The 26,568-nt window shown below is 39.4% G+C and overlaps 1 protein-coding gene across 13 annotated transcripts in view; it reads left to right on the forward strand.

Moving 5' to 3' along the window:
* Positions 1–26,568, forward strand: part of LMO7 (LIM domain 7) — a 134,147-nt gene that overhangs the window by 34,188 nt on the left and 73,391 nt on the right. For 12 of the 13 annotated variants that reach the window (XM_027674555.1, XM_027674558.1, XM_027674556.1 and 9 more), the window contains exons 2-4: positions 2,070–2,140; positions 5,579–5,648; positions 24,255–24,361. In XM_027674555.1, coding sequence (XP_027530356.1) covers positions 2,070–2,140; positions 5,579–5,648; positions 24,255–24,361 — 248 coding nt within the window. Of the gene's footprint in view, positions 1–2,069; positions 2,141–5,578; positions 5,649–24,068; positions 24,157–24,254; positions 24,362–26,568 lie in introns of those variants that run through there. The other variant, XM_027674564.1, reaches the window with a different exon arrangement.

The raw sequence follows: 26,568 nt of genomic DNA on the forward strand, positions 1-26,568 counted from the left end.
GCCATCATTCATCCTCTGTCATTATTTATTAAGTCCTAGAAAAAACCCTTAAACCCAAAAGAAGATTTTTGTAACATCTAATTTTGTCCTCAGTAGGGAGGTTGAACTTGCAGCATTTGAATGAAAAAACCCCCTATGTTAAAACTAATTACTTAAATTGTAGGATTTCTGGTGTTTGTATACCCTTCTTTTGCTATTTAGAAAAAAATAATAGGGTGATAATGTATGTGCTGGTTTAAAAGTTAACCAGCAAGGCAAAATGAACTCAATTCAAAAGAGAGATTTATAAGTCAGAATAACAATTTATTAAAATAATGCAATAAGTACAATTATACAGACAGACAATTGGTTTTAATCCACAAAACCCAAATGTACAAACCCAGCACCCTGGGGTATGAACAAAAGTGGTGTACCTTGGCCCACCCCCGAGTCCAAAGTAAAGGGAGAGGGAATAAACCTGCTGGTGGGAGAGCTGCTGCAGTCTGGTCAGAAGTGGTGATTGCAGTCCAGTCGAGGGTGGTGGTCTCAGCCTGGTTGGGAGCAGCGGTGGTCTGCTGTCTTCCTCTGGGTCCCACGAGAGAGAGCCCCAAGGCTCTGAAACTCCCAGTTATATACTCTCCAGTTCAGGCGGGAGTGCTCAGTCCCTCCCTCAGAGTAGGGAATTCCATAAAAGGGCATGTGGATGCTCAGTCCCTCTTATCAGAGCGGGGAATTCCATATAAGGATATCAGAGCGGGGAATTCCATAAAAGGGTACAGGAACATCTTCCCACCTTGCAGGCCTCTACTGACAGCAGTTTTCGGGAAATGGCATGGAGGCTATAGAATACACAGTTTTGGGTTACACCCATCCAGGGATGAATTGGTCCCAGCCGTTCTAACCAGGACAATGTAACAGATCATAAAAGAGCTACATCCTCTCCTTTGCTCTTTTTACCAAGCACAGTTCATTTGTTTCACTACTAATTTCCTTAATTACTGTGGTAAACAGTAGCTTTGCTCTGGATGCACGCAGGTTCCACAGCATGTTTAATTGTGTGCCTGTGGTCCTGCACAGTATTGAGGACAGTCAGGGTTAGGGTTCATAAGGGAGGCTCATAATTAGCTGGTGGCTGAACCTGGTGACCTCTAAGCTCAAATAAATACCCTTCCTAGTGTTTCATTTCTGTACTCAGATAAACTGGGATAAAATCTCTCTTTTGGACCGTTTGCAGAATATTGTCTCTTTTTCTGAGCATCTTTTTCTTATTAATCCTGAGCATTTGAAAGAAATCTGCCAAATTCAATTTCTTCAAGGAATGTAGGCAGAGGGAAGATCTAGTATTCACTTCAAGTGAGTATAGACTTGAGCAAGTGCTGTGTTGATGCTTTTGTTTGAAAAGAGAGAGTTAATTTTTTTTTTAAACTTTGCTGAAAACACGTAGGCAATGCTTTGCTTTTGGCATTGAATATCTTAAATCTTTTATAAGATATTGTTTACTGCTTTTTCACTGTTAATATAAAAAGTAGTCTCATTAATACAGTCCTACCACTTGCCAAGCAATGGGAATTGATGTGCATGTGGTAATGCAGACTTGACAGAGTGGTTCCTTAGTCACACTGCCTTAGGTGCAAGTGGCATGAAAAAAACCCCTATTAAAATACTTTGTGCCAGATATCATGAGTATACACGCTGTAACATGAAGTAGGAGATAAAAGACTTGGTCTTTCTTTTGCACTTCTGTTTGAAATTTGTTTTATGGTTTTCAGTGTAACTGGTACTGCTTTAGAAAATAAGTATTCCCACAGAATGTAGCTGAAGATTGATTTATGCTAGAGGAAACTACTTTAAGATGTTGGATATGACTTCTTTTGAGGCATAAAGAACTTTTAAATTCTTATTTCTTTTGAAATTAATATAAGAAAATAATAATATGAACTAAGTGCCGAATCAGTATTTGTTGGTTTATTGTTTTATTTTGTTTGGGTTATTTTTTTTCTGTTCTGGGTTTCTTTAGTACTCCTTAGATGCTCTTGCTAGTCCTGATTTTGTGCATGTGTCCAATTAACTCTCAATTCTTTCTCTTATAGGCAGTTACTGGGAAAAGCTTTGGAACCAAAGACTTTCGAGCAGCTCTAGAAAATGGAGTCCTGTTGTGCGAGTGAGTATTGACTTGCCTATATAAAAATCCTTCAGGTTAACATCAGCTGACCTCTTTCCTTCCTGGCCTCTGAAATTTTTTTTGAAGTACCAAAAGTATTTTGTATTAAGTAATTTTTAACTTTTTTTAATAGCTGTTGTTTGTCATGGGAAGTAAAAACAGCTTTTGGAGATTCTCTTTCTAGATCTACAAATGTCCCACACACTTGTTTGTGTGATACTGAGAGGATCAAGCTGATCCTCTGGCCAGTTGATTGATTTTTATTGGGTATAACATCTGTGATATCACTGGGCTTTCTCTTCAGCTTGTGCAAGGTGGTGTGGCCATGGCTGGGATCAAAGCACTTGGTTACCCCTATACCTATTGTTGTTGGGGTTTGGTTTTCTGTCCTCCATCCCCAGCCCCTGAGTGTTGGTTCTGTAAATCTTGAAAGCTACCTATGCCTAGCAGAAAACTTTACATTGAGTTTTCTTTTTTAAAATACTACACTTCAGAAGTGAACTCCACAAAATTGTAAATTAAAGATAACAGTCAGGCATTTGATTTCATGTGCCTATCACTTATTGCTTCCATGGTTGCATCCAACTATCTCAATAATATTGAATCTGTTGAATGTAATTTGGCCTCCTTTATAAAAATATATTTAAAAAAACCTCCAGAAATTCTATAGGGTGATAATACTGAACAGACTGGATCTCCAGCATGATGTAGAAATATGTTGTCATATATGTGCACATGCAGTCCAGATTTCAGTACTTTTTGGACTTACTGTTTTAAACAGCAAACTCTGACCTCAGCTTGTTTTGGAGTACTTTCTGTAAGAAGCTTTCTTGTGCTTATATATTGTAGGCTTGGCAGTAATGGGACTTGTCTGGTTTTGTTGCTAGACTGAGTCAGAGGTGTAAAATGTCCACTCGTCAGGTCTCATCCACATATCTGTAATTGGTTTTGTACTTACTGGAATAAGTTTCCAGGACTGGAAGTGGTGTTAATCCCTTAGTATTTTAAGGAACAGCAGGTGTAAATGTCATTAGAACACCAGTGCAAGAGAAATCTGATTAGAGAACTACCTGGGATGCTAGAAAAAAATACCACAAATCTCATAGCCACTCTAAAATCAGTTCAGCCAAGCTAACGTTCAGAAAATATTTACAAAGGTTCAGTTCTCTGAGCTTTTTTTCCTATATATCATTTTTTCCTTCTGTGAATGTTACTGTGTTTTCTGTCCCTACCTTTATTTTTCTTTGGGCCCTTTGCCCATCCAGGCACATCTTGCAAGTTGCTTCTGAAGTTTTCTTGTGATATGGGGAGTTGATTAATTTTCAATAATATTATAGAGGTGGATGCTGTATTTTCGTTACTTACATAATTAAACATTAATGAGTGCGACTGTGGTAATAAAAATAGTTAATCCTTTTAAGAAGAAGGTATTTCTTCAGGTATGTGTTTAGTGGGATTTGTATATTGTATTCAGATGTAACTTTAAAATAGCGTGTTTAAGAATTGGAAGTTAACTGATACATCCTAATCCTTTGATATCTTCATTGCTGACACTTATTTGGCAAAAGAATGTGAGCCTCCATGTGCCAAATGCAAATCAGTTAAATTTATCTGTAATTAATAGTAAAGCAAGAAAAACATCCTGCAATTTCTTTGGCTGAGCAGCTTGCTTTAGGAGGCACACAACTTTCTTTAAAGCAAGATGCCTCATTATGATTCTGCTAAATAATATAGTTATTCTCCTGTTAAATTCTCCTGATAATTTTAAATTTAACATACTTGAAGTACAAAGAAGAATGATTTTCATAGAAATTCTGTGGAAACAGAAAAGAGCAGAGGGCAAAAGCTTTCAGAGGTCCAATTTTCACTGAAGATAATATAGTGCAAGATCTTAAATAGTTGAGACAAACTAGGAATTACATTGCTCATTTCCTTGGTTCACCTGTGGCATGGCTGATTTAGTGTCCATGGATATACTATCTCTGGAGATTGTATGTTTGACTTAAACTATAGCAGATAAGACCTACACTTGCAATACATATCCCTTTAGCAGTTCAGTCGGTTTGTTTGGCCTAATCAATGACCAAGTGCACATGTTGACAAAATAAAGCCTTTTACATTTTTACTAGATCTCATGTGCATATGTTAGAGAAAGAAATTCACTAAAGTTTTTCTGATCACATGCTGCTTCATGTTCTTCAGTAAAATAAATAAAAATTATGCACTTGGAAGACAAAAAGATAAAAAAGGGAAGGAACTCAAACTTTTTTTTTTTATTCCATCCCAACAGAACACTTTTTTTTTTTTGAAAAGTCATCAAGTGTATTTTGATTACTAAATAACTTAGTATGATTGAAAAGTCTCAGGACCTGCAGACTTTTTTTTTTCTGCAGGCACATAAGAAATGTATCCTCCACATCAATGTGTAGGGGTAAACTGTTCTGTGTGTTATTTTCCAATTACCTTGGCTGTTTGAGATGAAAAATACTTTTTCCCCACATAAAGTTTTAAACTCAAGGTCTTGTCTCTGCATTGCTGTGGGTGATCACAAAACCTTGCTGATGCTTTGTGTTGGGTAAAGGGTCTGGCCAGACAAGCAGGGACAAGAGGGAGCAAGTCAAAAATCCTCAAAGGCAGACGAAGTCTGCAGGGTGTCCTGAGGTCTCCGTTCTCTACTGACCCTGTAGTCTCCTAGTTTGGTGAACCACAATACTTCCCTATCTCTGTGACTGAAAACCTGGATAAAATGTGCAAGGAATCCTGTGCCTCATCCTCACTGCAGGACAAGGTATGAATTTGGGCTTGTGTATTCAACACTGGTGTGTTAGTCTGTCCTGTCTTCTCAGTTTAATTACGAATTTTATATAATGAGTGATATCAGCTGCAATTGCTTCTGACTGAGACTGAAAATTACTTGTACATGTGAATTTTATGTGCCAAAAATGATTGTTGCACACACCATACTGGACTTGGTAGCATTATGAAAACTGAGTTTATTTCTCGCCCTCACAGGAATATTAGTGCTTTCACACTGAACTCTGAAAAGCAATAATCTGATACATTTTTGACATCTGCGTCAGAACCTTTATGTGAAGAAAATCTTTAAATAGGAAATTTGAGTCTGATTAACATCACCACCCATGTAGTAGAAACATAGATCCATTTCTGCCTACGCCTACCCAGGCATCTTCTTTTCTTCTTTCTCAGTTTGCCATTCTGAGAAATCACTTTGTGTGTGCGTATGCGACTTGTCTCATTTTTGCTTCTACAGTCTGTTGCTTGTCACTTCTTGGGAGTGTTAATAGGTTCAGATCTAATTCGTTCAAGTCATGTTAAGTTAGGACCATACGCAAAGTATTTCTTACAAAGCGTTGATGCTCATGCATCATCAAATACAGTTGATTATGTAACATAAAATCATTGCCTTTTTTTTTTTAGTTTGATTAACAAGATCAAACCTGGCATCATTAAGAAGATCAACCGTCTGTCAACTCCAATTGCTGGCTTGGTAAGTAATGACATCAAATCTAATATCTGGGGTATGACACCAAGTGCTCTTTGTTTTTTAAGAAGCACTCTTGCTTACTGTTCTTACGTAAGAGAGAGAGGTTTTTTTTACGTAAGATTTTTATCTTGAGATAAAAACCTACAAAGTTTTCAAAATTAGTTCCATTTTCATTTTTTGTTTAAAATTGTACCATTTACACCTTGTCATAAATCACAAAGGTTACCTAATCTGTGATTCAGATCTGTAAATTCAATCATCCTGTCACTGTGTAAAGCTTCATCAGCCCCAGATGTATCAAGCACTGGCTTCTGTGCACAAACCCCTGTAGCATTATTTGTCTCTATTTAAAGGCCACTATCCTATCTTATATTCACAAGCCATCAGATGTCCCCTTCTTAGGGAATGGGCAGAATAGGAAATGTTCTGTGTAGTTAGATTATTTTTAGAACCTGTTTCACTCCACCTACAGCAAAGCTTCAGTTGCATTAAAATAACTCTGATGCAAAGATCTCTCTTCAGGCTTCAGTTGAGGTATTTGCCAATGTTTTGGCTGTAAATCACATTTTTGGGGGGAGGGGGGCAAGATGTATATAGTAATTTTCACAGGAAGTTTAAAATATTTTCTCTTTGCTGTTTAGAAAATTTGCTACCCAGGGACCGTAGGATAAGTTTTGTAGCCATTTAGCATCAGAAACCCTTTCGTGGGTAGGCAAATTCTTTCTTTATAATTTTTTTCACTATGAAAACCATGTTGGATATTCATGTCACTAGGGTCTAGACTATTTAGTCCTGTCACAAGAACAATTGGTCCCATATTAAAAGATCTGAGGTGAACAGGGACATATGCTTGATTCCTGTAACAAATTGAAGATCCCACCTTATGATGAACATGCAATCTCAATGTTACCTGATTTCTTAGTAGGAGTAGAATGCAAAGCTTCTCTAGTTACTTTTATTTATGTGTTTTAGTGGGATGAGCCAACCAAACATTGGCTTTTGCTCATCAACCGTGTAGCACATTGGAGAATAAGTGTAGTTAACTTGGCTGGAGGTTATAAGCTTGGGCTAAATTGCCATATATTATTGCACAAGCTGAGAATGTGCATTTCCACATCAAATGAATGGTAGACAGTATTAGTTGCCTTTGTCCCAGAAAAAGCCCAGGTATTAGGCTTGCAAATAAGACGGCTGCACATTCTTTTCTTTTGAGGCATACAAAAAAGAATTCAAATGAAACCAAAATAATTCTGTGGAGGACACCACGGTTATTTGATCAGCAGTTTGATTGCCTAAATGGCTTCTGAAGTAGCCATTAGATTCAAACCACAAAACCATAGGCTAGATTTTATTTTTGTGGTGATTTAAGTGTTGTCTTCAATCATAACTGTAAGAACTCTAGTTTTTATATGCATGTTTTTTTGTTTATTTCCAGATGCAAAAATGTGGAGTATTCATTTGGTGTGTAGTTTATATCTTACTTGTAGTGTATTAATGTTTCAAGTTGTTTCTAGTTATTACAAGTCTTCAAAAACAAAGCAAAGGGGAGGAAAGGTGAATGATTCTTGTAAATCAAGATCACTCAGTGTTATTGTTGAAATACAACTTAAAGCTAGTAATTGAGAGAACTGGTGTTTTGAGTTAACCTGTAGAAAAGGTTTTACATAAATATTTCATTTGCAGGAGGTGATGATTATGAGGGCCATATTGGGGGGGTTCAGAAGATGGTGCTTATGGTGACACTAGTGGGAGTCTGGTTTTCCAGACTTGCGAGGAACCTACTCAGTTATACCACCTTTGAAGAGTCCAGCTTTCATACTGGCATATAAAACTCAAACTAAAAAATATGGGGGTTTTCACTTATGAAAAGCAGACATTGATACCTGACAGGCTCAGGATACTGTGGTTAATGAACCATAGGATTTAGAGATGGAAAGAGCTTGCTAGGGAGGCTGTAGGCTTGCTTCCCATGTTCTGGAAATATTTTGCTTCTCCTGCAAATCTGCCTTTTTTTTTTTTTTTTTTTTTTTAATCCAGTTGGAAACTTTAACATCAAGAGACAGCAGGGGTTTTTTTGTAAAGCATAAAGAGATGCTGCAACTTTTAATTTGGGTCCTGGAAATACTGTAATCTGAATATCTTCTGATCATGTTCTTTCTACAGCTTCTTCATGGTCCTCTAGACTCATGTCCTGAAGTCCATTTCCAAAATATTTTACGCTGGGCAATTAGCATCCGTTTCTCTCTTGACTTTCCTGATTAAAAGGAAACAAACCCCCTGTGTTCTTGACAGTTTTGTGGCAGTCTGATTATCAGAAGGAAACAAATGCTTTGAAAGGCATCTTGTTTCTCTTCCCCCTTCTCCCCCTCATCCCCTTTTGTTTTTCTTTCCCAGGAATTTCTTCAGTTTTGGTTTTGTTCCCTAGGGAGTTAATATATTTTACTTCCATATGAGTATGTCATTTAAGCATTGTTGTACACTTCAACTGCTTGACAGGTTTTTTTTCAGTGGTACAGAAATACAGCATTGAATAGATATTTTTGGTTGAATCTCCAGAAGGATTTCATTATATTGTTTATTTGATTTCATGGTTATTTTGAAAACAAATTGTTTGAGTTAAACAGTAAGTGAAAGCCTATAGGAATATTGAAACATTCAGTTTTGTATGGAATATTGTATGCTATACTTTTTTTTTTTTATTCAGTTAGGATGAGGTGCTGCTTTTAATGAAGGAAATGCATTATTGATTTTTTTATGTCATATTTACTTTTATGACACCTTACTTATCATAAAATCCAAGAGGGGCTTTATTTTAGTAGGATTGCCTCAATTCCAAGCACATTTTAGAAAACTGAAAGTCTTAGCTTTTGTCTCTAGTTTGATTATACTGCTGCCTAGTGATTTTTCAGGTGTGAATTGCAGTGGTTCAGATATAATCATGATGGAATGGAAAAATAAATACATGTGTTTTGATGATTAAATACTCAAATGAAACTTGGCATTCAGTTAACAAAAAATGCTTAGTTGATACCAGGAAAGTTTAAAAAATTGATTAAACTTCTCCCCAGTTTGGTATGGCGTGGGAAATCTGGGCTGTAGCTTGTGTATGAGGGTTTGTAAGAATGCTTTGGGAAGGAGAGTTGGATCTAGCCACAACTTCATACCCAGCTAGCAACTTGTGGCTGCAGTCCCTTCTGAGGCATGTGCCTTGCATGGTTTGGGTGAGATCTAGCCATCATCTTAGCTGTGTTTGCCTATTCATTTTTGTTCCAGTTTGAAAAACCGAACTGCTGGGGGTAAGGCAAGTCCCAGAGCAGTTGCTGGGAAGCGGTGGTCAAAGGTGGGTGACTGCAGAAGTGTCCATGCATCTCTTATGGTGGTTTCCTGGACAGTGAGGTGTGCCAACTGCAGGGTGCAAAGGAGTAACTCTAGCAGGAGTTGTAGAAAGTTGCCACTTGCAGCAGGTTGATTCTTAACAGCATATGGCAGATTTTGGAGACAGTGATGTTCCCTGAAGGGGATTTAATTGGGAGGTTGCTGTTGGTTGGTTTGCTTTAATTTTGGTCATTTTTTAAAAATGCCATGTAAAACCTTTGTACTACAGTAGTTGCTGGAAAATTAAAATTTAGTTTCTGATTATGTTTCAAACTGTCTAAAATACACAACTTGTGTAAAGAGCAACACATATATTTTCCCTAGTATAGCAGAGAGACAAGCAAAGTTGTACAGAGTAGCAGTTCCTCAAGCCCTCAGGCATTTCTAGGGGATATGGGAAGGGTAACAGAAAGGTCAGAGGACTGTGGAGACTGAGATTTCATTATGAATGGTAGAGAAAGTGCAATCTGCACTTACTTACTTAAAAATCCACTTTTCCTGGTCCATACATGTGCAAAACATATTCTTAAAGAAAATTACTCAAATTGATATATCTTTCTATGTTCAGATCCTGCAAAATGATTTTGCTTAGAGTTCTTGGGGAGTAGGGGTGGTGGGAATAAAATGAATGCTTAGCAAAAGCAAACACAAAGGAAAACTGTTTTCTCAAAAGATACTGAGTTTTCAGTTTGAATCCCAGCATGTAAGATGGTTTGTATACAATCGCATGAGGGGGAGGACTTCGTGGTTTGACAACTTTCCAACAAGGTTCTGCTTAGCATTTTCAGAGGTGCATCTCTGGCAGCAGCGCCATTGTTCCCCAGAAGCCTCTTGTTTCAAACTCGACTGAACACAAAGAATCATAAACTAGAATGAAAGTCACAAGACATTATGAGACAGTGAGAAGATGAATGATTTGGGTATAGTTATTGCAAGCTCAACATATCTGTCAGAATAACACACTGCTCATTACTCGTGAGGAATAAGTGTACGCTCTTCAGCAAGGCAGTTCTAGTTAAAGTACATTTCCAACTGAGACCAGGTGGTGAAGCAAAGTCAGAGGTAAGAGTCAGTATGTCTTTTGGAAAGGCGTAGCGAGTGGAAATCTTGCTGCCTTGCAATATAGCAATTTGGTCTTCTAAGACCATCTATCTGCTTGCAGCTCTTGTGAGTAAGGTGAAAGTACAATGCTTTGCACTGTGGTTGGGAAGCCTTTCCTCACATCAGAGGCGAGGGCTGTGACCATAAGACAGGGCAGAATAGAAAGCTGTTGGGTTTTCAGAATTGTAAATGAAATGTCATTAGCACTTTTGTTTCAAGTTGGTCCATGGTTTTAAACAAGTTGATGTTGCCAATTCGGACTGTCTCAGTGTGAGTGCTGGATGAATATCAGCACAGAATTTTATCTTCATAAAGTTATTCAGCTTTGGCAGAAGGTTTTTTTTGTGAATTTTTGTTTCCCTTTCACACAAGAGAATAAAATTGCACATCTCTAGGCAGTCCCAGGTTTGAACATGTTTATCTGAAATACTGTAGTGTGGGATTTTTTTTTTCTAGTGGGGAATTAGGGTTCCTTTAGGGTGAAGAGTGTCTTGATGGTTTTCCATGCATGTTTTATCAAGCATTTATTTTCCTGGTTCAACAGGAAACTTATCCTTCTGACAACTGCTACTCAAACATCATTGCTTCTCTTTAATGCAATGTGATATAACACCACGGCATTCTATAATGTGCTTATTTAATGTATCAGAAGGTATTAATACCACTTGCACTAAGACAACAACCTTCAACACTGTTACTTAGATCAGTGGCATGTGTCTTCTGAACAAGGGAAGTAGGGAATGATAAAGGTAAGAAGAGAGACATATGAAAGAAAGCTATACTAAAATGAAAGGGGAGATAAAGAAAGGGGTGGAGAACATTAAAAAAATAAAAGTTTCTGTGCCTTTGTGCCTAACGCTTTGCAAACTGTGGAACCACCCTGGTACTTCCTTATCTCTTGTCATCAGGGAGAGCTGGCCAAAATTTTCTTTTCTGTGGGAAAATGTTCTTGACAGGGTGGTGGTGTTTTTTGTTGTGTGTTTTTTTTGTTGTTGTTTGTTTGGTTGGTTTTGGTTTTTGGGTTTTTTTGTTTGTTTGGGTTTTTTTAAATTTCTTTTTTTTTCTTGTGTTGCAGGAGAATGGTATGTAGATGATATTTTGACTTTATTATAGGATGCTTTCAAAACAATTTTTCCCATAAAGTCCACACTTGCATAGCTTACTTCAGTTGTATGTTTTATTTAGGACTTAGATACAAAGTTCCTTCTCTGGAGTACTTAGAATCAAATTGGTTGTGTTTTCCACTTAAATTTAAAAAATCTGGTGGTATATGAGATGCTTTAATTTGATTTAAAATTAATTCTCTTTTTTTCAAAGCACCTCTATTTCCAAAGTTCATTCCTTTATGCTGAATATCCTCACTATTTTCTGTTGCTGTTCCCCTCCTTATCTTTAATATAGCATTTATATTGGTCCATGCTTTCTGTCTTCTTGCATTATATATATATATTTAAAATAATTATTTTCTAATCTTAAACTCCTGCTCTGTGAATTTGACTAATATGGGCTACATTAGTAATATTAATAGTAGCTTGTCTGGTATGAGAAATTGAGTATAAGAGAACTTCTCCTTTCTGTTCCTTATGAAAAATGAGGAATGGCAAATACACAAATACATGGACTAAGTTACGTAAAAGCTGCTGCTGTTTGTTTTGCTTCACTACCAAACACCAAAAAATATGGACTTAAACCTTCTGGTTGTGCAGCAACTAACAGTGTCCAAAAAGGCTCATAAGAAATAGCCTCATAAATTTTGGTCACGATCAAACTAAGGAGCTGATAAGCATTTGATGTGCTCTGTTTGTTTGTCCAACTTTTTTTTTTTTTTTTTTTGGCAGTGATGAGGGAATAATACTGAATGATGTGGAGCACTGCTATTTCTTCTGAAAGTTTAAGTCACCTTTTTGGAGAGTAACAGAACATGTAACAGCTAATGCAGTGGCTGTGGGCTCTGCCTTGAGTCCTGTCTCCATTGCCCTCTCCTGTGGCTGACCTGGGTCATGGGGTTTTGGTTTGTCAGTGGCCTGTACATTCAGAAGTACAGTGTGAGCGCATGCAGCCCTGCTGCTAAGAGTGAAGCTGCATTTCATTTTCACCTGGAAGCTAATTAGTCTGGTATTGCCTTTCATAAGACAAGGCACAAGATGATATATGTATTTTTCTGAAAAGTTGGTAATTTCAACGTGTAAACAAAAATACAGAAGCGTCATTGCCTATTTTCTGGATGAGTATGCTGAGCAAGTTTTTGAGGATTCCAGAAAGACAAGTATTACTTGGCATAATCCTTACTTACATGAGGGGAAATTCTTGTTTTGCAAGAGCAGTTGGTATTTCTTATGACTGAACTTCAGTATGCCTAAAACTAAGAGGGAGAGGGAGAAAGTGAAAGGGGGTATGGTCTCACCAAAGTCCTGCCCTGCATCAAACATGCTGTCCTTTGTAAGACAGTCTATATGTTTAATGCAGGCTCAGGAGCACTTTGGATGCCAGAAATGAGGGCAGGTTCCTTTTTTATAGTAGTAGTTCTTGTTCAATATCCTTCTAATGCTACAGGTAACAAAACTTCCCAAGACTGTTATTTTCTTTTTTTCTTGTGGGATGCAAGAGATTTGCAGGAAAAGGGAAACACTGTACTCATTTTTGAAAAGGGTAAAAAAGAGGACCCTGGGAACTTTCAACCTGTCAGTCTCATCTCTGTGCCTGGGAAGATCAAGGAAAAGATCCTCCTGGAAGCTCTGCTAAGACACATGGAGGACAGGGAGGTGACGCAGGACAGCTGGCACAGCTTCACCAAGGGCAAGTCCTGCCTGACCAACCTATTGGCCTTCTGTGATGGAGTGACCACATCAGTGGACAAGGGAAGGGCTACAAATGTCATTTATCTGGACTTCCGTTTACTTCTCTAAAGCCTTTGACATGGTCCCCCACAACATCTTTCTCTCTTGATTGGAGAGAGATGCATTTCATGAGTGGACTATTTGGTGGATAAGGAATTGGTTGGATAGTTGCACAGAGAGTGTAGTGGTCAGTAGCTCATGTCCAGATGGGGACTGGTGACAAGTAATGTCCCTTAGAGGTTCTTATTTGAACCAGAACTGTTTAATGTCTTCATCAGTGACACAGACAAAGGGATCAAGTGCAACCTCGGCAACCTCACACGAAGCTGAGTGTTGCAGTTGACACACCCGAGGGACAGGAGGGACCTGGACAAGCTTGGGAAGTGGACTCATGGGAACCTCATGAGTTTTAATAAGACCAAGTGCAAGATGCTGGACTTGAGTTGGTGCAACTTCACAGTATCAATACAGGATAGGAAATGAAGTGATTGAGAACAGCCCTGCCAAGGAAGTCTTGGACATACTGATTAATGAGAGGCTGGATGTAATCCGACAGTGTGTGCTTGCCCAGAAAGCCATTCGTATCCTGGGCTGCATCAGAAGTGTGACCAGCAGGACAAGGCAGGTGATTCTCTCCCTCTGCTCTTGTGAGACCCCACCTGGAGTACTGCATCCGGCTCTGGGGTCCTCAGCACCATAAGAACATTGACTTGTTGGGGCAGGTCCAGGGGAGGGCCATGAAAATGATGATAGCCTGGAACACCTGTCCTTTGAAGACAGGCTGAGAGACTTGGGGTTACTCAGCCTGGGAAGAGAAGGCTCTGGGTTTCAATATTTAAAGAGTGCTTATAAGAAAGATACGGACAAACTTTTTAGCAGAGCCTGTTGTGGTAGGACAAGGGGTAATGGTTTTAAACAAAAACAGTATAGATTTAAACTAGCTATAAGGAAGATTACTATATTGCCATGAGAGTGTTGAGACACTGGAACAGGTTTCCCAGACAAGTGGTGGATGCCTCATCCCTGGGAACACTCAAGGTCAAGTTGGATAGGCCTCTGAGCAACCTGATCTAGTTGAAGATGTCCCTATTCACTGCAGGAAGGTTGGACTAGATTGTGTTTAAAGTCCCTTCCAACCCAAACTATTCTATGATCCTATGCTATTAGTCTGAGAAAATATTTTTTCACCTGGGAATTGACACAGCATGGTATTTCAAATGTAGCCATCAAAGTATTAAATTCCTCACTCAATGAATTTTAGTAAGATTTTATCAGTGCTACAAAAAATTCAATCAGAAATTAGTATCTGTGTTTCCACTGGCAACTGAAACTTCTGAATTTTACTTCAAACTCCTAAGCAGATATTTCTACAAGTTTGGGAACATGATGGACACTTTAACTGTGGTATGAAGCATTTTAGAAACCTGATTGTTTTGCTTAAGAATTTGAGAAAAGTCTTGCATCTTGTAGAAGAAGTTTTTAATGTGTCAAATCTTGGAGTACTTCACAAAGAGCTCTTTACCATTGTTTCAGTTCTATACCTAAAGACAGTAGAGTGTGGTTAGTGGGAGTTTTAGTGGATTTTCTGAGGTTAATCATCAAGTCAGAGTAGGATAGGGGTGAAATTTTGACTCTCAGTCCAGTTCTTTCATAGGTTACACTGTGAACAAAAAAAAAAAAAAAAAAAAAGGAAATTTAGCAAATGTCATGAGTAATGCAAGGCCTGATAGGAATATATGTCAAACTATAAATCGCTTCTGGTACTCTTTTTGCTGTCTCATGGGAAAGAGGAATGTGGCTTGTATAGAAATACTTCTGTTAGACAATTAAGAAAAAAGAGTTGTGTGCTAGAAAGGAAGTATGGTTATTAATAGTTGGAGATGACATTGTTCTGTATGTTTCAATGGCTGATAGTGGGAGTATGTAATCTCGGCAGTGGTTTGCTGATGTTTTGTGCCCTTCTGCTTGAAAACATATGATACATTTCAGCCTTGGTTCTGAATTTCCTTCAATTGTTTTCTGTTGCTGCCTAAACACTTTGAAATGTAGGGTGTGGGGAAAGAGAAGGTTGATGTAAACTCTTTGTGACATTTTTAGTAGCTGCTCAAGACATCGATTAGGGAGAATGAAACCCAGACTCTGGGTTGAACTTGACAGGTTTTAGGTGAGTGATGATGAAGTGAAGTGTATCTAGAAGACATTAGTAGTGAGAAATTGTATGAGTGCAGACACCAAGAAATGGTGGTTCAGCTACACACCCTGGCCTCTTGTCAGGGGACAGTAAGTGCTGGTTGATCTCTGTGAATCAAAAGCAGTATTTTGGGATGCTTTAAATGAGATGAAGTCTTCCAAACTGCTGCTTTCAGTGTTTTACTGAGATGATATGTCAAAATCCTAATTAATTAATTAATTTTTAAAAATGTTGTCAACTAACTGTAAAATAATGATTGGCAGCAACAACTTTCTAATATGGAAAATTTTCTTCCCTCCTCCTGCTCTAAAGGAAAGCTCTGAAAAAGTATGACCCTTTTTGACTCAGCTTGCCAGCCCTTAACAAAATACATAACTATGGTTGCCAAATAAACTGCAAATAATTTCGATTTATCCACTCAATCAGCTGTAGTCTGTGGTATGCTCTGTCATTTGTGTGCTATTTTTATTTTCTTAAATAACTGATGACTGTTTCTGTGTTTGTAAAGAAACATTCCTTCCGAACTGGAAAAAAGAAGTCAACCACGTAAGAAAAGTACACACCTTAACTCATACATGTGACATTCATAATCTGATTTCTCCTGCCTTTGCCACGGAAGTGAAGATTTGAGATTTCCGCAGCAGTCAGTGTTTATTTGTCTTACAAAGTCTTTATAAGTCTTTATAAGTCTTCGTAAGCTGGACACTAGAGTACGTTTCTCCCCCCCCCCGGCTTGTCAGATATTTATCAATGTGCAGTGCTTAAAATTCATGGCAGTTTTCAAAGAAAGTATATGTTAATTGCAGCAGTGATAACTTTTTCTGTGTTATCAGTTGTGGAGCTGTACAGCTATGCTATTTACCCCTCTGTTTGGTACAAAATCCTCATAACACATTTTTTAGCGCCTGTCTGAACACCTCCACGCCCATGTGCCTGCTGAATCACCCTCCTCCAGTGATGTATGTGAAAGAACTATTAAGTACGATGCCAACACCAAATGCTGCCAAATGCAGGGTGCTGAGCTGCTGATTTCTGCAGGGCAGAAAAGCTTGCTTTCTGCAGATCATGAGGATGGAGAGGGACATAAGAAAACCTGGCACTGATGCAGGAGTTCAGGTGGGCTGCAAGGCAGGTCATCTCCAAACCCGCTTATTGATCTGGAATGCTGGGAAAGCTTCTCCACAGCATAGGATAACATGTAGGGCAGCAAGGATTAAATACAGTACTAGGATGCTACTCCCTTTAAGAAAAGAGATGTCTGGCTCTTGAAGGAAGCAAAGTTAGAAGAAACTTCCAAATTTTCTCCTGGGAAGACTGAAATACTAAATGATAGTCTAGAAATCAGAGGCTACTAGAACTGAGGATCTGAGGCTCTGTTTCAAGCCCCGTGTATAGAGGGACTGAATTTCATCTATATCAAATTGTTAACCTCTGTGAGCAAAACAAAAAACGTATGTATACAAAAAAAAAAAAGGGGTGGAGGAAGAAAGCAAGCTCTGCCAAAACTTTGTGTTTCAAGAACAAGAAGTCTTTACTTTTATTACTCATTAGGCTTCAAGGGAGTTTCACCTTTAAGTGGATTACTGTCATTCCAGTTCTGTGTAGTAGGGCGACTTGGCGCTGGAGTATTTAACACTCTCCGCTTGCAAAGTCTGGTTTGTATAAACTGTTCGGGGTGTAAGGCACATCACTTAATTTTTTTTTCTGTTTTTTTTTTCCTTGACTTTGACTGGAATGTAACTAACTGGTGGGAAAGTTAAGGCTTGTCTAAACAAGGAAGTAGCCCAGGATGCTGCTTCTGTACTGGCTTTCCAAACCTATGCTTTCTTTACAGTAAGAATGCCTGCAAGTGGGTAAGCTCTATTAACTAGACATGTCCGCCAATGTTCTGCACTTTAGCCCTTCTCCATTGCAACTGAACTTATTTGGTAGTAGTGACATCCCAGAAACACACCTGTGGTTTACAACCTGATCACTCTCTTATCAATAAAAGGCTCACTTTGTACACATTGTTGCCTTAATATATGGCTGTAACGTCATAGCGAATGTCATGCTGTAGCATGGTTAGAGATATGGGCCTGGGAGGGTTTTTGAGTCATTGAGGACAGTTGACCCTTTCTTGTGTAAAGCACCTCAAAAGCTGTCAATTCAGAAGTCCTGTTTAAAAAGAAAAACCAACAACCCACATTAATTTATGTTGTGTGTTTTCCTTAATCCAGTTATTCCTGTTGCAAAAAAACTGTAGAGCTCAGTGCTGCAAGAGGTTGCAGGTAATGAGGTGGGCTGGGCTGAGATGTCTTCTGCTGTCAATTACACATGGTGGTGGACAGTGCCAGGAGCTGAGTAACAAATTCTGGGGAAGATCCTTCAATACACACCTAGGTCTTATAGAGGTCCATGCAGCTGCAGTCATTGCAGATAGAATTGGGGTTTGGGGGACAGATGGACCTTTTTGTCCAAAACCAAAATGAGGCTGCTTCAAAATGCGGTTTCTGTAATGATTGAACCCTGAGACTCTCAAGTTGCAATGGTGAGGGAGAATGTGCCTCTTTGTAGCTGATCTAGTGTTATTGATTCTCACAGCACCAGGGTAACGGGAAAGTTCGTGCAAAAGTTTCATTCCTTCATTCTCGCAGCAGGAGCACCTGCTTTTTGACAGGAAAGCTGGAAGTGAATCACTGAAGATTTAGTATCTGTAATCATGCACAGAGCTAGGGCAGGGAATCCCTGTGTCAAAGATCACAGTAATTTATTATTTTACCCATTGTGGAAAAACAAGGAAGGGTGCGCAGAGGGGAGTGGCAAAGCAATTAGCATGGTTTCTGATCTTCGGCCAACACAGTGCTCTGTGCACTCTGTTATAGGTGGGATAATTTACTGAACAGAAGCCCTGAGGTCACTTTAAGTCAAATTATGTCTGCAGGATGATTGTTTTAATTACTATTTTTAGTTTGGGGCCCAAAAAGGGAGGAAAAAAGCAGTTTAGGTATTTTATCCACTTCTTCTGCTTTCAGTTGAAGGTTGAACCTGCTAGCCTTTAGAGAAGTACAGAGAGCTGTAGGAGCTGGGATCACAATCTGCATTGTGGGATGAGTGGGTGATGGGCACCAAGCATCCTGACATGCAAGGCCAAGGAGGTAATGGGGAGTTCCTGGCTCCCAGGCCTGTGGTCATACCACATGGTTGGTGTTCAGGCCTATTCCCTCCTATCCTCTCACCCCTTCTGTCACCACCTGCAAGTGCAGCCAGAGCTAATGACCGAAACGTACCTCCAAGGAAGAGCAAGTTACCCAACTTGTTCAACTAGCTCCTGCTGTAGGTTTCTTTCCTTTTACCCCACCTCTGAATACAAACAATGCGTAGCTGTGCAGTGATGCTGCTGCAAAATGTAGCTCTAAATTCTGTATTAAACTGACTTGAGCCAACTTGAGTGGTCACTATGATGCTGTGTTTATGAAAAACATTTTCTACTTTGAAAAAATAGCAATTTTTTAGAATGGAAATAGCCCTTACTTAAGGGAATGAGGATGCCAATAAAGACGGTTTGTCATGAATGCAGAGCTGAGGGACACACTGTAAGCTTTCAAGATGACTCCAAAAGTCTTCATAAATGCAATACTAAGAAAAATGTTTGTTAAATATGATCTATTCAGTTGATTTTCAGAATTCTGGGGCCAAAAAATGCATCAGTCTCTCTTTCAAAATGTCAAAAGTGTTTGTTGCTAGGCACTATAGATACTTTGTGTCTTTTTTTTTTTTTTTTTTTGAAGCCTGGAAATTGAAAACAGCTTTTTTCACCAAGACATGGTCTGGATGATGCTGTAATACTTTCATGCAAATGTGCTTCATAGTCCTGCAAGCATAGGGTGCCATCCCCTTCATACTCTGGGGAAAAAATCACAAACCTTAAAATCCAGGCCCCTCCCTCCCCCCTGCAAAACCCACCAACCTTACCCTCCCCCCCCAAGAAAAAAACACACCATCCTATTGAATAGCAATATAATAGAAATAAGGGCTTTGACTGAAACAGTGAGTATTTGCATCAGAATAGGAGACAACCTGGAGGACTGTCTTCATCTATTGACCAATGCAACCAGGAAAAACAGAAAAACACCATATTAATCAAACTGTTTTTTGCCTAGTTGCCAAGTGACTTGAAAGATGTGCCATTACTTGTATGCCTACGAGATCTCGCTGTGTTTTGGTGCATATGTAGGGCTTCAGAGAAACAGTTAACTAGGGAGAAGACAGACTTACCACACAGCATGACTGCACCCTAAAGAAAGCAAATGTATTTACACACTTGTTTAAATTAATATTCCTGTCTCACACAGATAATCATGATAATGAGGGATTTATTTTTAATAAAATTGCAGCTCAAATACACAAGCCAAATTTAGTGTGATGTTGTGCTGCATGTAAATAGTCAAAAGAAGATGGTATTTATGTGGAAACCTCTTTTAATTACCTTTTTAAAATTCTTTTTCTGTTTTACACACTGTATGTCCCTTCTAGGTTGGTGGTTTTGTTTTTGGTTTTTTTTTTCCTTACTTAGGGTCAACTCTTTTTTGATCCTTTTTGCATATTTGCTTTTTTCTTTTCTCTCACTTTCCTGTTGCTCATGCTAATTCTTTTTTTCCACATTTTAGAAGCGCTCTTTTTCCTCTGTTTTTCTAGGTGTTGATGAACCTATGTACTTCCCCACCACCAGCACCTCACCAGTGCTCTGTTTGTCTTTCTTTTCAAGTTCTTGCCACAGTGACATACATTAGGAGCTGATTACAGGTGCAGCACAGAAAAAATACCCCTGCCTTGATTTTTACTCTTTAAAAATTGTTATTTTTTAAAGGAAGGTGTCTATATTCTTGTGTATTCCCATACAGTGACTAGCTTCTTTCTTCTTTGAAGTCTGGAGGATAGTGATAGGAATGAAGAGCCCTTCAATGGCAGCTCTGCTCTTCCCATCCCATTCACCTGCTGGAGGCGCAGAGCTCTGGTGCAGTCCCCTAGCCCCCTGCCTAGGAGCAGAAGCAGTGCTGAGGACCAGCAAGGATGGATAGGAAAGACTCGGCTCTTTCCTCTCCTCATGTCCATGAGGTTGCACAAGTGAGAAAGGCTCCTGCTCTACTAGGACAGTGGAGGGAGGATGTGGACCACAGTCTCATTTTCAATATTGATGGGACATCTTGGCCCCTTCTCAGCATTGGTTAGAGGGAGATGCTTTAGAAATGGGCAGAGGGAAGGTTTTGTGCCTAATGATGCCCCATGGGGACCAGAAAGGCAGGCGGACAGCTGAAAGTGTGCGGTGTTGTTTGTCATCTCCCCAAATGACAGTATCTAAATGCCTGCTCGTGGATGACCTGCTTCCCACTGGCAGCTCTGTCTCCCGTATTACGACTTCACAGAGCTTTTGAGTGCGGTTCACTTTGAAGTTTGAGGCAAAAACGAGATACTGAGTGGTAATAGTTCTACCTAGTCAGCGTTCTACACGGTGCGTTTACTATAAGTCTGTAGAGCATATGGGAAACTCTGCTGTTTCATCATGCCCACCGTTTGGGGGACAAAACAGCCCTTCCCACAGTCTCATTCCAACCTCCCCCACCCCCCTCACTAAAACACTTAGAAGTAGTAATAGCATACCAGAAATGAATTACACTTGAATTTTGTGGTTTAGACTTCAGGCTTTATTTTTGTTGCAATGTAAAACCTGTAATTCTACGATGCTTATTCCAACTTCAGATGCTCAGGGAAATGCACAGATCAAGCTCTATTAATAACATGAACAAAAATAAACTAAATTATTTTATCCCTGTTAGTTCAGGAGCTTTCTCTATTAATGGTCAGAACCTTATGTTTTCTTCAAAAATATACTTGATCTGCTTGACGATGAATCATTGCTTTTGGACTGGGTAGCTTTCTCTCCCCTTCTGGTTTTGCTTTTCTTGTGCTGATAGGTGACACCAGTATTGCCTCTTGTGCTCCATTGCATTGATATAATGGAATAAAATTCTCCAGTTTTTCATTGTATTAAGTCCCTTGTCTTCCCTCATTATCATAATCCTTTTTCTTTGCAACTCTGCTAATTTGAATCTGTCTTAAATTTAAATGGCCTGCCCTCGCTTACAGAGACTGGGAACACCTTGGTGGCAGAGGCGAGTGCTGGACACAAGTATGAATCTTTCTTCCTCAAGCACCTCACTTCGATGACTTTCAACACCTGAAGATAGCTGTGGTGTATTGTGCTTCTCCAGGCTTTTGAGTTCTGAATGTTTAAAAAAGAACCATTTTTGTTAAGTATGGTGAGATTCAGATTGCGGTATATCCTTTGAAGCTGAAACGGTAGTGACCATTAATCTCATTGAAGTACAGTTGCATTGGTAAAAGGCATAGTGTAATGACTTCTATATTTGAGTGCATTAATCACTGAAAAATGTTCCTGTTCGCATTTCTGATGATATATCTAATTGTAAGGTTGATAACTTGTCATTTTTTTCTACTTATTTCTGTGGTGCTATTTAAGATTCATCTTCACATTCATTATTCTGGTAGAGTTTAAAATGACTGCTAGCTGTTTTGAGACCTGTAGCTTTGCTGATTTACTACAATGATTAGGGACAGTCAAAAATAACTTGGCAAGGATGGTATTTAGAAGTGCTGATCTGTTTAAACGATACCTTTTTGTGTCAATATCCAAACCTGAGCAACAGCCAGTTGTGTGTCATCTCTTTATGCTCTGAGGGTCATTTCCAGGCTCTGATTGGAGAAGAGCTGGTGTTGGGGCAGTAACTTACGAGATTGCAGGTGTGATCAAATTTCTGGATTGGGAGCTGGTGGAAGGGAGATTCTGAACCATGCTTTATCCTGCATGTGAGTGCCGTGATTAGCTGTGTTCTGCCTCCCGTGTTATCTCCCCCTGCCTCTGGCCCCATTTCTGAAGGTCTTGACTCCTCTCAGCAATGATGTTCTCAGGCTGTGTGATTTATCAGGAGGTTGATGTTGATAGGTTTAGTTGCTGAGACACCTTCAAAATTAATTCTCTCATGCACCATGCAGTATCCACTGATGAGCAACTCCTCTGCTTTGTTTTCATTGCTCTCAGGGTGTAGGCAACATCTATTTCTCTAAATCTGACTCTTCTTCATTGTTTACCTGCACAATGTGCTCATTTTCTGCACTTTAGTTGACATAACCCATTGGTTTGGGGAGTTTGCTCTGAGTTTTGGCTACAGGTCAGACCAATCAGACCATGTTGCCTTCACTGGTGTTGGTGTCACTTCAGTTCATTACCTTGCAGCTGTTCATTCCTTCTGCTCTGCTGCTTTCTTCTTGTGCCTTACCTGCCAGACTCTTGGACTCCTTAGATCCCATAACACTGACCTAATAGTTGTTGTTTAATAAGTAGTTTCTCTTCTTGTCCTGGGACTGTAGCCTGTGGCCTCTTCCATGCAGACAAAATGATGCCTTTTCAAGTCCTTGGAGTTTTGCTACTAATATGACACTCAAATTTTGCTACTAATATGACACATCTCGCCAGCTTTCCCCATGTTGCATGAAAAGTAAAAAAGGGGCATTGCGTGGAAAGGAAAAGTAAATGCCCCTTCTGAGGCTGCACCCCACAGCATGAAATGCTACCTTGCCCACACGTGCAGGCACCCCTCTGGCCACTTGCAGGTCCTAGTGCACAGGCAGAGGTGAGGTTGCCTGTCCTCCATCCTTCCCAGCCCCCTCCTCTCACCTACCACCACATCATGTGTCCCATCATTGTCGTAGTGTTGCATCCCCCTGCAGCAGAGCAGCCCCCACCATGGCACATCGTGCATCAGGCTTTGGGGCGTAACCTTCATGATGTGAGATACTTTTCAGAAGTGGTAACATGGAGCATGCAACCTGCATGGGGAATACCTTGTTCAAATATTTTCCTTGAATGAAGCCATGTTTACAGACTGATAAGGAATACTAGAATCCCAGGGACCTTCAAAACAGAAGGTTGTGGGGATTCTTAGGTTTGGTTTACTTTCTGAAGTCTCTATTAGAAGCAGCTCTTGTTTTCTTTGAAGATTTTTTTTTAAATAAATACCTAACGAAGCAATAATTGTTATATCCTGTGATTGTGTCAAAAAAAAAAAAAGAAGTTTAAAGTGTATTAAATTGTTAAAGCAGAGCTTTTCCACACTGTGATACTGATACCACTAGCTTGACTTACAAACCCTTAATGGCAGGGCTGTGTGCAGCTTATGAATTAAGTAACTTTGTGTACCTTTTCCTTTGGCTTCCAGCTGAAGGGAGCAAGTGCGCAAGAGGGCACATTCTTTTGTTGTTGATAGCATTCCGCCTTAACGAGAAGGAATTTCTTGCTTATTGCCTATTGTTTATGAAGTGGAAAGGGAACACAAGTTGTATAATATCTATATATATCGTTGGAATAATTCTTTTTTAACATTTCCCTTGTGAGTCAGTTGATCCTGGAGCAGGTGCAGGGAGTGGGTGCTGCACCTATATTTTGTTATAGACTGGTGTGAGGTTGGGGCCGGGGAGAGTGGGGGGGGGAGGGCGGGAAGGGGAGGAACTCCAAGGAGAGAAAACCCCTCAAGTAAAGCAGCAGCAGTCTTGAATACAGTTTGGTCTCTGTCTTTCTGGAGCTTTGCTCAGCAACCAAACCCAGACTCCAGGTGCAGTGTTCCCTCATCAGTCTGTGAGCATAGAAACGGCATGTCCCTCCTCTTCTCCCTTCCCTGCCAAGAGTTTCTGGGTGGTGAATGTCAGTAGCTGGAGTTATTTTTAAAGGCAAGAGGTGAGGCTTGTCGTGCAAAGCTAGGAAGAGGGCGTTTGTTTGCTGAGCAGAGCTGACATCAAAGTGGAGATTGCTGCCTACTGGCTCACCGCTGCCTTATGCCAGGTAATCTTTAACATACCCCTCAGTCCCCGAGATCGCAGCCCAGCCTGCCTGTGTGCCTGTGAAACGACCAGCGTTTATGATCCAGAAGATTGCTTTTTCAGTATTATTTACGTGAGCTGGACTTTGACATTTAAAGCCTCGCACTAATCATCTTGCAAAACCTGCTTAGTGCTTTTAACTAAGCAACTGCTTTCTACTTCTCTTTTCAGGATAATATAAATGTTTTTCTGAAAGCGTGCGAAAATATTGGACTGAAAGAAGCTCAGCTTTTTCACCCAGGAGATCTTCAGGATTTGTCCAATCGAGTTACAGTCAAGTGAGTTTTGTGGTTTTATTTTCTCCTTTCCCTTCTCCCTCTAAGGTCTTTCATGGTCTTTTTTTTTTTTTTAATTTGCTTATGGAAAATTCTTCTTTCAATCTGGTATGAGCAGTTCTGAATACTGTGGTGAGGGTTTAAGCCTTGTTAACACTAGTACATAAGACTTGCAGAAGTGTTATTTAAAAAATGAAGTATTATTATGATACTTACCTTACAAGCAAACTAGTTATTAATGAATATTTACAACATTTAATATGAGATGGAAACTGTTCGGGTTATTTTAGACTTGGAGCAAAATTAACTGTTAAATGATATGGAAAACATCACTTTATGTTTTGTGATTACTGATGTAAAGTCTGACAGGCTGAGGTGGTAGTTCTGATGCTTATCCATATGGATTTGAGGTTAGGTGTGGTGTTCCTAAAGGATCGCTGGTCTTTCCACACCAAATATTAATCAGATGTTTGTCACCATATGCCACGTCCTGTGTCAAGGGGGATGTGTGTGTGTGCGCGTAGAAACTAAGTACTGAATTGCACACGGGCTAACTGTCATGTTTATGGAGAAGAGTTTTTCTGTGAAATAGCAGTGGTTTGGTTCTGAAATATAATTAGTGGATTCTCATATTTCAGAACTGCTGTGTCTCCTAATAAGAATTTTATTACCAGTTTCTGAGAGATTGAGGTGGAACTTTACTGTATAGACAGGTGTTTTAAGATAAATGTGTCGTGGCAAAAATCATCCTGGGACATCTTGCTTTGTTACAGTATGAACTGTTTTTATTTTGTTGGTATAAAGGGTGAATTTATTGTCTCCAAAAAAAAAATAAAAGCTTTAGTGAGTTTTGCTGGAAACCTGTCAGGTTAAATATTAAGTATTGATTCCTGACTTAAATTACCAATTTTATTAAAGAGGAACAGACAGTAATCCTTCTGTAAATACAAGGTAAAAAATTACTGTGAAATGACATGTAACTGCTTTAATTAGAAAGAAATCTCTTGTAGGTGGATCGGGTGGTAGAATGTTGACATGTTCTCTCCCTGGTTTCAGAACGAAAATTCATACTGTTTTGAGGTCTGATACTTGATATGGCAATGTGTTTTCCAGTCTTTGACTCATACCCGAAATGTAATTTCTCACTAATCTGGTGTTTAGGGACTTGGCATCTTTCCAGGGTGTTGGTATTCTCTCTGCTCATTCCCTGCGTCATGCCAAAAGCCGGAGGGTTGGTAACCTCTGCCATGCTTAAATTATCCACAAAGCCCTTGCTAAAGTTATTTTGGTGGAGGTTTGCTCTGAGGGTAGAGCTGGGAAGAGTTGGAGGCGGTCAGGAGTTGATCTTCCAACAGCGTCAGTAGCGACAAACTGAAACTTTGGGGAGGTCGAGTTAGCAAACTGTTGTGCAAGGTATGTTGTCCAACTCGTCCCTACATTAAACCGTGGCACCCAAGTGAGGTCAACCATGAAATTCATCCAGTGTATCTGTAACCGAGGTTTTTTTGGGTCCTTTCAGCACCGCCAGTTCCCTTCCCAGCTCTGTGAGCAGAGAGTAAGGCTGGAATTTGAAGTTGTCACGAGGCTAAAGGGGTTTTATATCATATCTATTCAGCAATGGTCTAATTGCTGTTTTTCAAAAAAGCAGATGTAACTATTGAGTACTTCTTATGGACAGCAATGCGGGGGGTCTGGGTTAGAGTCGAAAGAGCTGCCAGCCATATAACCATGCTCTTTTAATTTGTTTCAGTATAAGTTTGATTCTCCACACATTATGTATCATATGACAGTCCCACAGTGTATATAAAATGCTTACAGAGTAATTTAAAACTTCTGTATCTGAGCAAGCTGTAAAATGGTACCCTAACTATACTAGCACTTTTTGATATGTTTAGGAGGTTGAAGAGGGACAGGAGGGAAATTTTATTCCAAGAAGTAAAGGAAATAAGTTACATGAGGATAACCCTGTCCAGTGAAAAGTTAATTATAGAAATAATTTGGTTACCCAGAGGACAAGCTAGTCTTCAGAGGATTTTCAGAGAGAGTTATATGTGTACCAAGAGAGAAATGCTCTCTGATCAGGAATTTTATCTGATGTGTCCTTTTATTATTTAATAGAAATAAATAATTTCATACATTCGAGCTGAATTACAAATGTCTTCAAAATTTGAAGGATGCTAGGGCTCAGAAAAGGGGTACTATTTCATGTC

This window comes from Neopelma chrysocephalum, unplaced genomic scaffold (assembly GCF_003984885.1).
Source record: "Neopelma chrysocephalum unplaced genomic scaffold, ASM398488v2 Primary Assembly neopelma1_25, whole genome shotgun sequence".
NCBI lineage: Eukaryota > Metazoa > Chordata > Aves > Passeriformes > Pipridae > Neopelma > Neopelma chrysocephalum.